The 16,675-nt window shown below is 37.2% G+C and overlaps 1 protein-coding gene across 1 annotated transcript in view; it reads left to right on the top strand.

Moving 5' to 3' along the window:
• Positions 1–16,161, top strand: part of GPATCH2 (G-patch domain containing 2) — a 171,142-nt gene extending 154,981 nt beyond the window's left edge. The window contains exons 9-10 of the mRNA XM_059039047.2: positions 1,819–1,907; positions 15,292–16,161. Of these exons, the coding sequence (XP_058895030.1) occupies positions 1,819–1,907; positions 15,292–15,512 (310 nt within the window). The 3' untranslated portion in view covers positions 15,513–16,161. The remainder of the gene's footprint in view (positions 1–1,818; positions 1,908–15,291) is intronic.
• The last annotated feature ends 514 nt before the right edge of the window (positions 16,162–16,675 follow it).

Raw genomic sequence — 16,675 nt, 5'->3', positions numbered from 1 at the left:
ACTAATTATTTCATATATTTTAACTTAATCTCCCCACTCAGACTTAAAACTCTTCCAATAATAAGAACTGAACTTTTCCATTTTGTTGGTATCTTCCACTTCCTTTTTCCTCATTTTCACCATCACTATGGAGTCTCATGCTAAGTCAACAGTAGATACTAATAATTGCTTGCTGAATAAGTGAATCCCTTAATTTTTTATAAAAAGGATGTGACTTTTTAATTTTTTTAATTTCGATATAGCTTTAAAAATAGATAAATCTAAATATATGTATAAATATAAAATAAATATAAATATGTTTATAAAATTAATATATATAATATATAAAATAAAATATAAATATAGCCATTTATTTTTTCTTGGTATTATGAGCCAAAACCACACTTCAAAATCCAATAAAAATGTTATAGTTATACTTACTAGTAAACATTTTGACATGTGTGTATGTATTTCTGCAAAGTTAATACTTAATTGAATGAACTAATTTTTTTAAATATTTTAATAATTATAAATATTTATTAAAGAGAATCATTATGCACTCGATACAAAGGGAAGAGAAAACTGGATAAATACCCGTTTACTTCTACCTATATTGCTAGATTTTCACAGTATGCTGCTTTGGTTGTATACACCCCTTGGATTAGCCAGCTCATTGATTGTACATTACTTTGTACATTATAGATAGAATCTGTAATTAAAGTAATTTTACTCCCCAACTCCAATTTTTCATTATATTTAAACACCTGGGGATAAGTGTGGAAGTGTATATTTTGAGTTTCACCTGAATTAGTTTCTTAAGTATCTTAATATTGATAAGGTTAAGTATTCTAAAAATCTGGTTGTTTTCTAATTGGGCCCTATAAAACTTCAGTATACTACCACATATCTCTCCGAATTACTAAAAAGTCATGTTTTCTAGTAAACATGCTTTATTTATTTCTGCTTCATGATCCCCAGATACTATCCCAACCCCATGTCGGGGATTATAATCCAGGACATGAACATAAGAGTCCTCTATAGCTTGAAAATCTTGAAGACTTTTACGTCTTTTCCATCTTATTAGTTTGCCTTGATTTCCAATTGAGCCATTTCTAATTTTTCCAAAACTCTTAAATTTAGGACTCCATGTTAGACAGAACAGTCTAATTCTGACTAGTTCCAAGTGTAGCAGAAGGTCTGCTTCTTAGTTCTTATACATCATGTCTTTACAAAGGTAATCCAATATCATGTTAGCTTGTCTAGTATCAATATCAGCATTAATGCATTCAAATTGTTTCCTCACCTAGCTAATAAATAATTAACTAAATAATTCTAATCCTGTGAATTATAAGGAATAACATCACTATTTCCTTCTATTTAAAATGTTTTAAGAGAATTCACTGCCACATAATATCCTAAAAGAAATTGATCATACTTTTCCTGTAATAAATGTTGTTCTGACAGTAAAGCATTAGTAACCAATTGATAACCTAGCAACAATATTGTGATCTCTTTAGATAATTAATCTTAGCTATTTTCCTGTCAGAAGCAACAGTGCTTGATTTTATGTTGAGCCAGAAAGATTGCCAGTTTTGAAAATTAAAAAGCATTCCTTTTATATTATTCATTCCAGTAACAATTTATGATGGCGCATTTAGCTGCTGAACGCTTGTCAACAAACGTAATTATGTTTCGATATAAACAAGATTGGTGGTTTTACTAGGCTGCTCCATCTTTGTTGAGAATGTTTTGATTTAGGTTCAGATTATACAAGCTGTGTATTTATGTGTCATTTTTTTCCCTCCTTTGTTAATAGTTTTTTCTGATAATTACTTGTAGGCAAACAAGCATGCATTTAGGATCCTTATGCACTGGAGACATCAAACGGAGAAGAAAAGCTGCACCTTTGCCTGGACCTACTTCAGCAGGTAAAAGAAAAAGGGCTTGGGACAAAGCACACATATAAAGTTCATAAATCATCAGGAGTAAAATACAGATAACCCTTAATCACTTGCACTGAGGAAGAAGCACAGTTACAAGAAACCAGTAAAGCAAATCATTTGCCTTTGGTGTCAGGATGTATTGTTTGTTCCTTGTTTAGGTTTTTCAGCCCGCCAATCACTAAAGTATTTCCTACACAGCTGCAAAACTGTGTGAGGTATTACAGGATACGGATACTGCAAAGGCTGTGTCTTTGGCCTCAAGAAAGTTACAGACTTGTTGGAAAAACAAGGCATAAATTGATGAAAAAGTAAATAACCCAAGAGGAAATTAATAGTAATGAATTCACAAGTATTGAAGCAGCCTCAAAGCACAAGGCCTATGGGGTAGTAGATGCCAGCCTGGTCATGAATGTGGCAGTCTGGTTTCTACACCCAGCTCTGCAGAGATCTTTGGTTTCATCTTTCCTTACTTAGACAAGTTAGCATTAGAATAAAAAAATCTCTCATTATTTCCATGAAATTCTAATGAGTTGTGGTATAGGGAGAACCACAAGTTTTGAGCTGAGAGAAGTCACTAGACCAAAGGGGACAGGAAGCCTTCCTGGAAAGGCAAAGACCTGAGCTTGGTAGGGAAGGATAAGAATAAGATTAATATGTATTGCAAGATCTCATGCAATATACCCTGAGAAAACCATAATTCAAAAAGAGTCATGGGCTTCCCTGGTGGCGCAGTGGTTGAGAGTCCACCTGCCGATGCAGGGGACACGGGTTCGTGCCCCAGTCCGGGAAGATCCCACATGCCGCGGAGTGGCTGGGCCCGTGAGCCATGGCCGCTGAGCCTGCGCATCCGGAGCCTGTGCTCCGCAGTGGGAGAGGCCACAGCAGTGAGAGGCCCGCATGCCGCAAGAAAAAAAAAAAAAGTCATGTACCACAATGTTCATTGCAGCACTATTTACAATAGCCAGGACATGGAAGCAACCTAAGTGTCCATCGACAGATGAATGGATAAAGATATGGCTCATAGATGCAATGGAATATTACTCAGCCATAAAAACAAACGAAATTGAGTTATTTCTAGTGAGGTGGATGGACATAGAGTCTTTCATACAGAGTGAAGTAAGTCAGAAAGAGAAAAACAAATACTGTATGCTAACACATACATATGGAATCTAAAAAACAAAAATGGTTCTGAAGAACCTAGGGGCAGGACAAGAATAAAGACGTAGACATAGAGAATGGACTTGAGGACATGGGGAGGGGGAAGGGTAAGCTGGGACGAAGTGAGAGAGTGGTATGAACATATATACACTACCAAACATAAAACAGATAGCTAGTGAGAAGCAGCCACATAGCACAGGGAGATCAACTCAGTGCTTTATGACCACCTAGAGGGGTGGGTTAGGGAGGGTAAGAGGAAGGGAGACGCAGGAGGGAGGGGATATGGGGATATATGTATACGTATAGCTGATTCACTTTGTTATACAGCAGAAACTAACATACCATTGTAAAGCAATTATACTCCAGTAAAGATGTTAAATAGAAAGAAAAAGATCTCGTGCAAGAGCAGTGGTGCAGGAAGCAGAGATAAAAACCTGTGATAAGGGAGCCGACTAGGCCTTAAATGTGGACACACGCACAGGAACAAACAACAATTAACTGTATGGGTTTGTAATTCAGCAAACTGACTATGAGAAAATGCTTTCCATGTAGATCCTTGATCAATTACAAAGTTATTATTATAGTAGTGGCCTATTGCTTGGGGTCCTTAACCATTCATATTTATAAACTGTCTCTCTCAGCTTCATTTAGGATTTCTTTTATAGGAAGAGTTATTTTTTCCAAGATTAATTATAGAATATGAAAATAAGATTCAGATTCAACAGGAGAGTAAGCAGTGAGAAGGGAAAAATACAGATATAGATAACAGATATGAATAGACAGATACCTTGACATGATGATTTCAAAGGAAGTAAAAGAGGTGAGGTTTAAATTCTGTATTCAGTAGACCTATCCCATAGTTCAGCACTAAAATATTAAAGAATAACTTAAAATTGGAGCACCCACATACAGTTGTTCCATCCACATAAAGGGCTAAATTATGAACTGTAGTTATAAGTATAGTTACAAGTGTGATACCTGATCTTCATCCTCTAACTTTGTTGAATTTTCAGAATTTGGACATAGGAAATACCTGTGTGCAGAATGTGCTTGTGTTCATGTAGAATAATATTTACCACTGCCTACTATGTACCAAAACCTTATTTTATCTTTGCAACAACTTGATGACTTAGGTGTTATTATCATTCACTTTACACCATAAAATGAAGATTCAGACATGTGTTAGGGTCTTCTTAGCTACCTAAGAAGGCAGAATGATTGAAGGGGAAAGGGAGGATTCAAGCCAATGTCTGCATGACTCCTAAACTCATGATCTTTTCATAACATACATATGGCCTTTCTGAATATATATGTAGAGACCGTCTTATTCCATGTGTCTTATGCAATTATATATATATATATTTATATATAAATAGACTATTATATAATTTATTTATATTTATATAGACTATCATGTATCTTAAGTGCCATAAAAGATTTATCTAAATTTTCTGTGTAGAAATACAGAACTTTCATTACAACACTTCTAATATATCTCTTTATACAGGAACATATAGCCACTTTTAGATCAAATACATGTCATAAGTTCCTCAAATCTTTCATAAGGCAGGTATAGGATTCTTTAATATTCCCATTCCAGTTGAATGGTCCCCTGATCTTTCAATGATTCAAACACTGGTGGCAGAAATAGTACAAGAACAATCTTAGGAATGTGACTAAATCACCTCAGAGCCAGCAACAAGGAAGAGAGAATATCAGTGTCAGGTCCTAACACTCTGAACATATGTGAAGTGAGAAGGAAAATGCATAATGGTTGGGGAGAGCATGATGTGATTATTTCTACAGGGTGATTTTGATGTTACAACTCAGTAGCATCAGAGGAAATCATTTTTACAGCGTGTGGGTATAATAAACATTAAACTTTAGCCTAAAACATTCATAAGCTTACACCAGCATATTCCAAGTATTGTATTTCAAAACTTTAGTGATTCTTTTAAGACTCAAGATTTTGATTCTATTACTAGATTATTTACCTAAAAGAACATAACTCATAGAAATTTACTGCATTTTTTGTAATTAATCAAATAGTATTGGAATAGGAGAATTAGGTTATGCATTTTTGATGCATTTTTATAACCATTCCTCTCAAAGAGGAAGAGAATGAGGTTACTTTAAAATCCTTAGTTTTAAAAAGAATATCTTCCAATACAAATGAATCAACTCTAAGGTGAAGATTATTCTCCAAATTCAAGTAAGAAATGCTTTTGCATAAATACATACACTTTGATAATAAGGTTATGAATCCTAGATCATCTTGTCTCCAAAAATTATAGTTTTCAAATTCTGGAGTATAGTTAATCACATAACAAAGAATCTTATCTTTATAATCTTCCAAAGTGGAGTTAGCATGGAGAATTATTTTCAAGAAACTATTCTTGCCATTTTATAGGCCCTTATAGACCACCCAGAAAACACATTTAATTGAGATGTGTTTTCACAGTTCCTTCTACCTTTAGTCAACATTCAATCTAAGCTGGAAAAAGACAGGTGAAGGTAACACTTTTCTGATTTGAAATCAGGAATGAGAGTTAAAAGGCTGACAGTCTGAATATTGTTTGATGATTCCCCTCTGAATTATATATGAAATATTATGTCATCAAATAGGAGATTTAGAAAAGATTTAGCAAAAGTTTATCAGAAAACTATAATTAGGCACTTTATAATTCCAAACTGTGTTTATACAGCAATTTAAGCTGCTAAACAGTTATAGACAGTATCCATAATAAATAACATTTTTAAAGATTTAAAGTTCCCTATGAAATTAATAACCCAAAATCTGATCATCTTTCCCTGCTAGTGTATTGAAAATGTTACTCAACCTGTTGTAACAATAACACTGAAGCATAATTTAAGTAACGCTATAGACTAGCCTGCAGTGTTATTGGTTGAACGTTTATTAATTGTGACAGGAACACCGAATTTATTTCAGTGCTTTAGCTTATTTACTGCTCTTTCACCTTCGTATTTTGTATTGACAAAGTAAAATGAATATTGATAAGGTTAGGTATTGATTTTTAAATGTATGGCTTGTTCTCTGCCTCATTCAAAGTCACATACCAAAAGATAGTGGATGTCTCAGTAGCAGAGAATGTAGATTTACTATTATAAAACTGAGAACTGTTGAAGCAAGAAGGTTTGCCAGCAGAATGCATTCTATAGTTTGAAAAACGTCATCTGTAAAGGTGAAGAAAAGCAGTGAGCAAAATAGGAATATATTAACACGTTTTTAAAAGGCCGTCAGAAATGTTGGTTATGGTCTTGTGTTTTTGGTAGAAGTCATAGCTTACTGAGGATTTGATACTGAAAAGATTTAAGTATGTTTATTGAGATATTGTGGCTACCACATTTTTTTTTTAATGTTTTGTCCACTATGTATTACTAAGTTCATTGTTATCCACAATTAGTATTTGCTGTTACTATTTTGCTTTCTATTGAAATATTATCGTAGGGAAAGTATTCATCATACATAGTAGACTTTCTTCTCTACATTTTAAATTAGAAGTTCGATATCTCAGTGTAGATATTGCTCCAGCATAACTGTGTCTTTGTGGACATGCAAGTTCTTAGCAAGGAGTTACATCAAAGCTTTTTGTGACTTCTCTGCATCCTACTGATATTTCAATAATAAAATAATCTTTATGAAGATTGAAGGCAATAAAGGCAGATTGTAAATCGTAATGGGTGAAGGTTTTTAAAAGGTGTGCTTTTAAGTCATACTGAACATAATTAGGAAATGTTTGATGTACCCAAGCTCCTTTTCAAGGTGCTATGTCTCTTCAGTTGTCCAAATTTATCTTATCAATAATTATATATTTTAAATTTACCACGTTAACCTCTTTTTTTTTTTTTTTTTTCCGGCCGTGCTGGCTCTTCATTGCTGCACGCGGGCTTTCTCTAGTTGGGGTGAGGGGAGCTACTCTTTGTTGCAGTGCGCGGGCTTCTCATTGTGGTGGCTTCTCTTGTTGCGGAGCACAGGCTCTAGGGACACGGGCTTCAGTAGTTGTGGCTCGCGGGCTCTAGAGCACAGGCTCTGTAGTGGTGGCGCATGGGCTTAGTTGCTCCACGGCCTGTGGAATCTTCCCAGACCAGGGATCGAACCCATGTCCCCTGCATTGGCAGGCAGATTCTTAACCACTCTGCCACCAGGGAAGTCCCCTATATTTTTTATTTTTATTTTCTTTTATCACTGGATCTGTATGACCACTGTAGATTATCTTATCTCTTCCAGGATTTTAAAACAGGCAGACTTTAGTTGGGGTGGGGGGGGGAGGAATGTTGTTACTCATTTTGAAACCAAACTATATCTAAACATATTGCAAAAGCTTAGGAAGTATGTAACTCTCTCCCTCTTGGATATATGAACCACCTTTCAGTCATGTGTCTCAGTAGAGTCTTAAACAGCTCTCCATTGTCATATGATACAAGAAACACTTAAGAAGGTAAGCACCCATGTTAGATAGAAAATAATTGCTGTTCCTGACAATATGAAAGACTAAATAATGAGAACGTGCTCAAACCACAGAATACCTGGACATGCTGAATAATATGTGAAACCATCTCCTTTAGATGCATAGCTGAGACTGCAGGAAAGAAAGAGAGAAATGGTCCCAAGCACCCCCATGCCTATGCCAGTCTTGGAAGCCCTGAGGCTTGTTGGTTAGTGCCCTCGTGGAAAGAGAGGCAAGCCGGGGAGCTGGTGTAAGCCTCCTTATCAAGCCAGAACGTCTGACAAGCTCTATCCTCAGGGCAGGGCAGACTAGAAACAAAACTAACCCACAAGCACAGGAAAATTAAGAATCTGGTTTTCACCTAGGCTCCAAGTAGAAAACCCTCTGAAGATTTGTAACCAAGAGACTACCTTCACATATGAGTTTCTAGTTTAAAATGACACCAAGCCAAAAATTAGCATAAAAACTGGTCTTTGAAGCAAGTGCAAAACCACTCTAGAGGTACACACCTTCAACTCCAAGTCTCAAGAACCACCACAAATGAAAACCTACTGAAGATGACCTCACAAACCAAAACTAAAAGAATTCGTTATTAAAACAGATTCAAAACGAAGGGTAATAACTGAAAAAAAGAAAAGACGTGATAAAGAACCAAGTAGAAATTTGAGATTATTTTATTTATTATGAAAATATCTTGAGAATTATAAACTCACTGGATGGGTTGAACAGCACATTAGATACAGCTGAAGAAAACAACAGTGAGTTTTAAGAGCGATTTGAAGAAACTACCTAAAAGAAGCACAGAGGGATAAAAATATGGAAAATATAAAAGAATAGCCAGAGTGCTTGAAGGAGCATGCAGTTCAATATATGTCTAATACAATAGAACTTCCAGGAAAAGTAGAAAGAATAGGGAAGTGCACTATTCCAGGAGAATGTTGAAAGAATTCAATGAAAATGGCAGAATTTTTTAAAATGAAGAAAACTTGAATCTTCATGTTCGAAAAGTACAAGTCTATCGAGAAGTTGTAAATATAAATAAAGTCATACCTAGACACACTGTAATAAAACTCTAGAACACCAAAGACAAAGAGAAGAACTTAAGGGCAACCGAGGAGAAAAGATATAACCTACGTAGGAATGAAATTACACTGGCAACACACTTAAAAAGAACGGTGCAATCCAGAAAATTAGAGAATATTTTCAAAGTGTGAGATGAAATAACCGAATCATCATAGAGTTTTCTGTCCAGTTAAATTATTTCCCAAGAGTGAGGATGAAATTAAGAGATTTTCAGGTAAAGACCCATCATTACTAAATTTAATAACTCATGTAGAAGAAAATGGAATCCATGAAAAAAGAAAAAGAATAAAAATCAAGAAGGAGTTGGGAGCAAAGAAATTGTTAAACGTGCATAAAGCTAAACTTACATTGAATGTATAAAAGTAATAATGATGATGGTGACAATGAGCATAAAGAGGATTCATCTGGGTGTATAAAAGTAAGACGGAGCTACAACTCTGGACAACAATAATATGTAAAATGGGAGGGAATAGTAAGTCAGGTATGCATGTTAACATTTAAAAGTAATCATTAAAAGAACAGAAGTATAATATGTAATTTTCAAGCTGTATAAGCAAGCAATGGATGCCAGAAAGGAGTAAACAAAAATGTATAGAAGGGCTTCCCTGGTGGCGCAGTGGTTGAGAGTCCGCCTGCCGATGCAGGGGACACTGGTTCGTGCCCCGGTCCGGGAAGATCCCACAATGCCGCGGAGCGGCTGGGCCCGTGAGCCATGGCCGCTGAGCCTGCGCGTCCGGAGCCTGTGCTCCGCAACGGGAGAGAGGCCACAGCAGTGAGAGGCCCGCGTACTGCAAAAAAAAAAAAAAAAAAAAAAGTATAGAAAAAGCAAGGTAAATAGCATTAAGTAATAGTGTAAAAATAATCCAAATATATCAGTAATCACAATAAATGTAAGTGGAGTAAATGCATCAATTAAATTCAAGGATTATCATAATGAATAAAAGAACAAAATTCAGTATATGCTGTTTACAATAAATACAACTAAAACATAAATTGTCGTTTAAATATCAGCCAAAGAAAGCTACAGTAGCTGGGTTAATAACAAACAAAGGGAATTTTGAGGTATTTCAAGAAAGTTGAAACACTCTTCAAACAGACTTGCTATGCTAGTTTAGCAGTTTTTTCCCAGGAGTTTGAAATTGATGGATATATTAAAATCTCAGTCATTTGGGGAAATGTGGCAGAAGAAATGACACAATAGAAACTAATGGTGATAGAATATTTTAAGATCAATATTCAGTGAAAGGGTAACATTAAGACTCAGATGTCCTAAATTCAAGTTCTAACTGGGGCACCTTCTGACTAGTCGACTTTGGGCAGGTGCATTTCCTCTTTAAACCTCAGTTTCTTCTGTAAGTGGAGTCAATAATAACCTTTCAGGTTGCTACAGAAGATCAAAAGAAATGATGGCTACAGAAGCACTGGTAATCTCTAAGAGCTGTACCATTATATTTTAAGTTATCCAAGTATGTCAGTGTGTGTACTATGCTGAATACTGTCCAAATGCAAATTGAGAGAAGTTAATATTGCAATTAACATGTAACTCAATTAATTTTTTTTTTAATGGTTTGGAGCATCATCTCCACTAAAATTGTTTATTTGCCATTAATTCTCATAGGGAGGCAGTGCAGGTAATGGCAAGTGTGTAGGCTTTTTTTTGCGTTATGCGGGCCTCTCACTGTTGTGGCCTCTCCCGTTGCGGAGCACAGGCTCCGGACGCGCAGGCCTAGCGGCCATGGCTCACGGGCTTAGTTGCTCCGCGGCACGTGGGATCTTCCCGGACCAGGGCACGAACCCGTGTTTCCTGCATCGGCAGGCGGATTCTCAACCACTGCGCCACCAGGGAAGCCCGTGTAGGCTTTAAGAGTAAGCTTAACCGAAGTTTGACTCTTAGCTTAGGATGTGGTAATGGTCAAGTACTTCATCTCTCTGAGGCCCATTATAATTCCCCCCTGCACAACTGTTACGAGGAATGGAGATAACGAATGTCACATGCCTAGCAATTAAACCACATGCCAGGTACGTAGTAGGTAGACCATAAATGGTCCTGATCATATTATAGCAACAAACATCTCTGTGTGCCTTCAGAACAATACAGTTTTATTTTAAGATTTCTTTAGTTCTCTGAAAACACTATTCTTTGATATACAATCATTCCATAAAAAAGGTTTCTGTATAACCAAAACATCTATTAATAAAAACACTCCCTTCTCCAGACATGTCAATACTGACCATGTTTTTCACTCCCTACTATGCAAAGTTTTCATCATTTAAGAAAAAAAAAACAAAAACCGGCTTCCCTGGTGGTGCAGTGGTTAAGAATCTGCCTGCCAACGCAGGGGACACGGGTTCGAGCCCTGGTCCAGAAAGATCCCACATGCCGCAGAGCAACTAAGCCCGTGCGCCACAGCTACTGAGCCTGTGCTCTAGAGTCCGCGAGCCACAACTACAGAGCCCGCGTGCCACAGCTACTGAAGCCCACTCTCCTAGAGCCCATGTTCCGCCACAAGAGAAGCCACTGCAATGAGAAGCCCACGCACCACAACGAAGAGTAACCCCCGCTCGCTGCAACTAGAGAAAGCCCGCCTGCAGCAAGGAAGACCCAATGCAGCCAATTTATTTATTTATTTATTTATTTCAAAACAAGAAACCAGTTTTACATTTCATTTTCTAAAAAGTGGCTTGTATTTTTAAGCGATTATCTATTTGAACTGATTTTATTTAACAAAATTCCCATGAAAAATGTCTGAAGAAATATTGCAGATAAAATGTAGAATGGTCTGAAGTAGGCTTTTCTATATTAAGAAATAATTAAAACATTTGACAAAAAATAGTAACACCTACCACTTTCTCACATCCCAAACTGTGCTCAATGCTGTTTCTTTTCTTAACAGCAATCAAAAACCCATGTCCCTAAATTAGTTACTGAGAGCAGAGGACAGTATTATAAATTGCAATTCTAATAACGTCACATATAATAATAACAATAATCCTGCCCTTCAGCTGGTTAGCAGAGTAATGGGGAAAGAGGATGGATGGGAAGAAAGAATGAGCATAAACCATTAAAAGCCTTCTGAATACAGGGTCGGGACTGAAGCAATGCACTAGCTGTTATGTGGGAAGCAGCATGTGTCACCTCCCCTTCCACTGGCTGTTTATCCAACATCAATACAACACTTTAGGAGCCAAATTACTAAACAAGGTGCCAATTAGGCTTGCAGTCAGCTGGATAGATTAGCAGCTAAGAGAGACCGATACAAGATTTTCATCTCTTGAGCCAATTACACCAGTGAACTACCATCCACAATACACTTTGGAAGATTTGAGGGGAAAGGACCGACTCAGCCGTAATAGATATAAGATCCAGCATAAAGGGGGCTGGGAGTAGGAGGTTGCGGAAGGGTTAGGAGGCTCTGTATTGCTAAAATTGCCCGAGCAGGAGGAGAGCCTCCCAGGAAAGGACTTAAAGGCTTTAGCACTGCTAGGAACAAAAGAAAAGGAAATTATGGTTGTCGGATGCTGTGCTGAGACTGAGCTGTTCCAATCCCATGTCTTAATCTCATGAAAGAGGATGAGTGACCAATAGTAGATCTCACTCGAGAATCATTTCCCATGAAAAGTGAAGTATCTGTTGTCTTTTTTTTTTTTAAGTTGTATAGAAAAGCCATTGTTTTTTGTCTGTTTCTGGGATCTTTGTTTCAATGTGGAAAGATTTAACATTTGAGAAATTAAATATTCTTTTTTTTTACTATAAATATAATGCTTTATTTTATTTTTTGTTATGAAGAGAAATGAAACCAGCATTAAAAAGAGAGAGAAGGGATTCTTTTCTGCCTGTATAAAAACCAGGCATGAATTTATGGTTACCAAAGGGGAAAGAGGAGGGGGGGAGGGATAAAATAGGAATTTGGGATTAGCAGATACACACAACTATTTATAAAATAGATAAACAAGGTCCTACTGTATAGTGCAGGGAACTATATTCAATATCCTGTAATAAACCATAATGGAAAAGAATGTTTTAAAAATATATATCTGTGTATACATATATGTATGTATTACTGCATCACTTTGCTGTACACCGGAAACTAACACAACCTTGTAAATCAACTATACTTCAACTAAAAATATAGACAAAAAAGCATGGGAGGAATAGGGTGGCCACTGCTAGGCCACCATGCTTGAAACGCCAACATTTTAAAATTACAAGAGTAAATCAGTTATTTACTATTCACTTCAGAACTGAGAATTGACCACAGTTTAGCAATCTGTGCAGAGATGTTTTAAATTGACCTCATATTTTTTCTTAAATATTAAATTTTAAACCTGAACCTTTGAAAGCTCTTGTATTGAAAATATGATGAAATAGATGTGTAACCTAAAGCAGCATTAGCCCTCTGATCTGATCTTAGCTTATAGATGGAATTAAATTAATTCATGGTGATCACTAAAAAATTAGGGATATAAGACAAAATGCTAGAACACCATTTAACCTGACACACAGCAGCAGCTGTTCAGAAGGCAGTTCGATGCCTTGGTGGTCTGTCTTTGTTGTAACCGTTATCATTATTTCAAAGTAAAAACTTTAAGAAAAACTTTATTGCCTTTTTGTTATTATATTAAACAAGAGTTCTGACAAAACGCTTCTCTTTGTTTTGTTTGGTAATTAAGAGTTCCATTTTTTATATTTTATACGTATATTTTTATGTAGTTTAAATATATACGTAAAATCTCTGTGTATGTATATTTTGCCTTTGTCAAGCAGTAAATAACTTTAATCCAGAATTTTTCTTCGGCCATTCAAAGTTGAAGGTTTTTTCTTTTCAGAAATTTATTTATTTACTTGTTTGTTTTTTGGCTGCGTTGGGTCTTCGTTGCTGCAGGCGGGGCTTTCTCTAGTTCCGGCGAGCGGGGGCTACTCTTCGTTGCGGTGCGTGGGCTTCTCACTGTCGTGGCTTCTCTTGTTGCAGAGCATGGGCTCTAGGTGCGCGGGCTTCAGTAGTTGTGGCACACGGGCTCAGTAGTTGTGGCTCGCGGGGTCTAGAGCGCAGGCTCAGTAGTTGTGGAGCACGGGCTTAGTCGCTCCGCGGCACGTGGGATCTTCCCGGACCGGGGCTCGAACCCGTGCCCCTTGCATTGGCAGGCGGACTCTCAACCACTGCGCCACCAGGGAAGCCCGGTTTTTTCTGTTACATGTTAAGATACTTGTTTCAATGAGCTAAGAACCAATTTGACAAATCCAAAACCAACTCATTCTTGTGGTAACCCAGTTCTCACTCCCTGTAATGAAGTCAGCAAACGGCAACAGTGTATTCTACTCTCGGTCAGAAAATGTACTGAAGATTGAGAATATCAAAATGTTCGGTAAAGGTCTTGCAAAAATCAACTGATGGTTACTCTATAGTTTCAGTTATAAAACTCATCAGTTTCGGTTATAAAATTATAAAACTCATCTCTATTTGCAATTTCCTTCTGTGAGTTAGAATCACGAAGAACAACCCACTCACTATTCCCCAGAAAGCCTGATACAAATTACCAGATTGAATATACTGTTAGTTCAACCCTGACATTTCTTTTCTTTATTATTATTTTATTTTTTTACTGTGAGATACATATAACCAGAGAATACGTCGAAATGTGTGGATGCAGTTTTAAAATACAATAATAAATTGGCCATTAGTGTAACCACCACCCAGGTCAAGAAATAGAACTCTATATACTGCGGTCCCATAGATAATATTTTTTTGTTATCGTTACTGGTGCTTAAGGAGCCTTCTGTGCCTTGTATCACCATCCTAAACACAATCTTAGAGAAACAGGACAGAGAATCCCAATTTTGGGGGAGTGAGGTGAGTTAGAAGGTGCTGTCACAATCCCACATCTCGGAGGAAAGATGGATGATCAAGGGAAAGGGGTGCAGGGAGCACGTGGGTTGGTACCAAAGAGACATCTGACTCACAAGCCTTGGAGAGTAGTGAGTGATTTTTGTCAACAACTGCTCATTTCAAGCCTCAGACTGTCTAGGAAAACGTAGCCCACATTGCAGAGCAGAAACATGCTGGACCCAGGACTGAGACGGTGTGCCACAGGCATCCTGCAGACCTCTGGAAAGGTCTGTATCCCTGGAGCCCTCAGGACGGAATGGAGGGCAAATACTGTATCCTTCAAAGTTCTACAACAGACTTTTGGGGAAGCCCCGTTACAGGAGATCGTACTGAACATGTTCTCACTAAAACAAAGGTGGTTTTAAAATACTTTCACCCCTTTTCTTCCTACACAGTCTCTAATGTTAGTTGCCTGATGATCACTTCTTTAATTGTTAAGGAAGAGTAACCACGAGGTATGACCTGGTAGTTGAGTTTTGATGGCTTTGTGTTATGCCTGTTTTACAGATGAGAAGTCAGAAGCCCAAAGAGGTTAAATAACTTAATCAGCTACTAAGTGGTAGAGCTGAAACTAACCAAGGCCCTTTTTTCATTGATCCCTCTACTACAGCAAGCTCCTTATCCAAAGGTGAATCAACAACCCTCCCGGGTACCTGGTTGAAAGAAAAACTTAGGAAAATGCGGTTTTCTTAGCCTAAGAGGCTCTTCACTTGTGTTCATAAGTAACAGTGGTTTGGGGGTTTGTTTGTCTGTTTTGTCATTTTCTAATTTCAGGATTTGTAGGAGAAAACGCCCAGCCAATCCTAGAAAACAACATTGGAAATCGAATGCTCCAGAATATGGGCTGGACACCTGGGTCAGGTCTCGGACGAGATGGGAAGGGGATCGCTGAGCCGATTCAAGCCATGCAGAGGCCAAAAGGATTAGGACTTGGATTTCCTCTACCAAAAAGCATCCCCACAACCGCTGCCTCCAATTCAGGAAAATCCGCCTAAGAAGAAAAGCAAAGAAGAGATGTTTTGCCAGTTGTATTTGCTCTATGTATCCCATTGTTCTAAAATTGCAACATAGCTTCTATTTTTGAAGCCTAAATCTAACATCAAAGCCTCAAACTTGTCACTCTAGTTTCCTAGCTGCGTACAGTTCTGCCACAGTGATAGAAATGGGATTTCATCACAATTCATGGTGCTAAAGTAAAAACCTTTACCTTTTAAAAATATTCAGCGATTTACATTCTAGGTGTAAAGAACAGCTCAATTTCTCTTATTTATTTTGATCTTGTATGTCAATAATTTCTAATGCTTTAGCTTGATTCATTCATGTGGGTGCTCGATGCCCTGGCAACTGAGCACGCCCACATGTTTCTAAAATGGGATTAGCCGGAAAGGATTGTGTTTCACATCAGCCCTGTCTGCTGTAACCGAAAACACCTATCGTCACATCAGTGAAGTCCTAAGCACATCTTTGTTTGAAAGGCTGGCCAATTTCATATTCCTTGAATATGGCTTTTTTGTTAGGATTCTCTAACAGGGTGACACCCGTTGTCTATCCTTGGACAGTGTAGTATGAAGTCCACAGTTGAGAAACAGCAATTAATGTTTCCCTCTGACATGTCGACAAAAATAAACCTCATCGTTGTGATCACCAGAGTGCCCTCAACATGACTTTAATGCAGATTTTATAAATTTTACCTCATTTAGAACATAAAATAATTATGGAAAGGAAAATATTTTTTAAATTCACCATGACTGAACTGTAAATTCCATGAATCTAGACTTCCTTCTACCTCTTTCTTCCCAAAGGTTGATATTTTTTTAAGATCAACTCAACTGTAGTAAACTGATTTTAAATTTTAACCATCAGAGTAAGTTAGAATATCGACTCAATTTATTCGAAGATTTAAGTGGCTCTCCCAAGAATTCAGATTTCTGGCAATGGTCCAGCCCATATACAAGGTGAATAAAAAATGAACGGTACTGATTTGCCCTTTCTAACATCTAAGCAGTTACCTTCAAACCAAGCAAAACAAGTCATTTTCACTTTGTGCCTCGTATTGTTATAGCTGAATCATCTGCTATGAGATTCTAAATTGCCCTTAGTTTAGATGTTGATTAGTTATCTTCATTATTAAGGACTAATAATAGTATTCTCTTTATAA

This window comes from Kogia breviceps, chromosome 1, assembly GCF_026419965.1.
Source record: "Kogia breviceps isolate mKogBre1 chromosome 1, mKogBre1 haplotype 1, whole genome shotgun sequence".
In the NCBI taxonomy this organism is placed as follows: domain Eukaryota; kingdom Metazoa; phylum Chordata; class Mammalia; order Artiodactyla; family Physeteridae; genus Kogia; species Kogia breviceps.
Note: the sequence above shows the minus strand (reverse complement) of the source record. Positions and strands in the feature narration are given on the sequence as shown.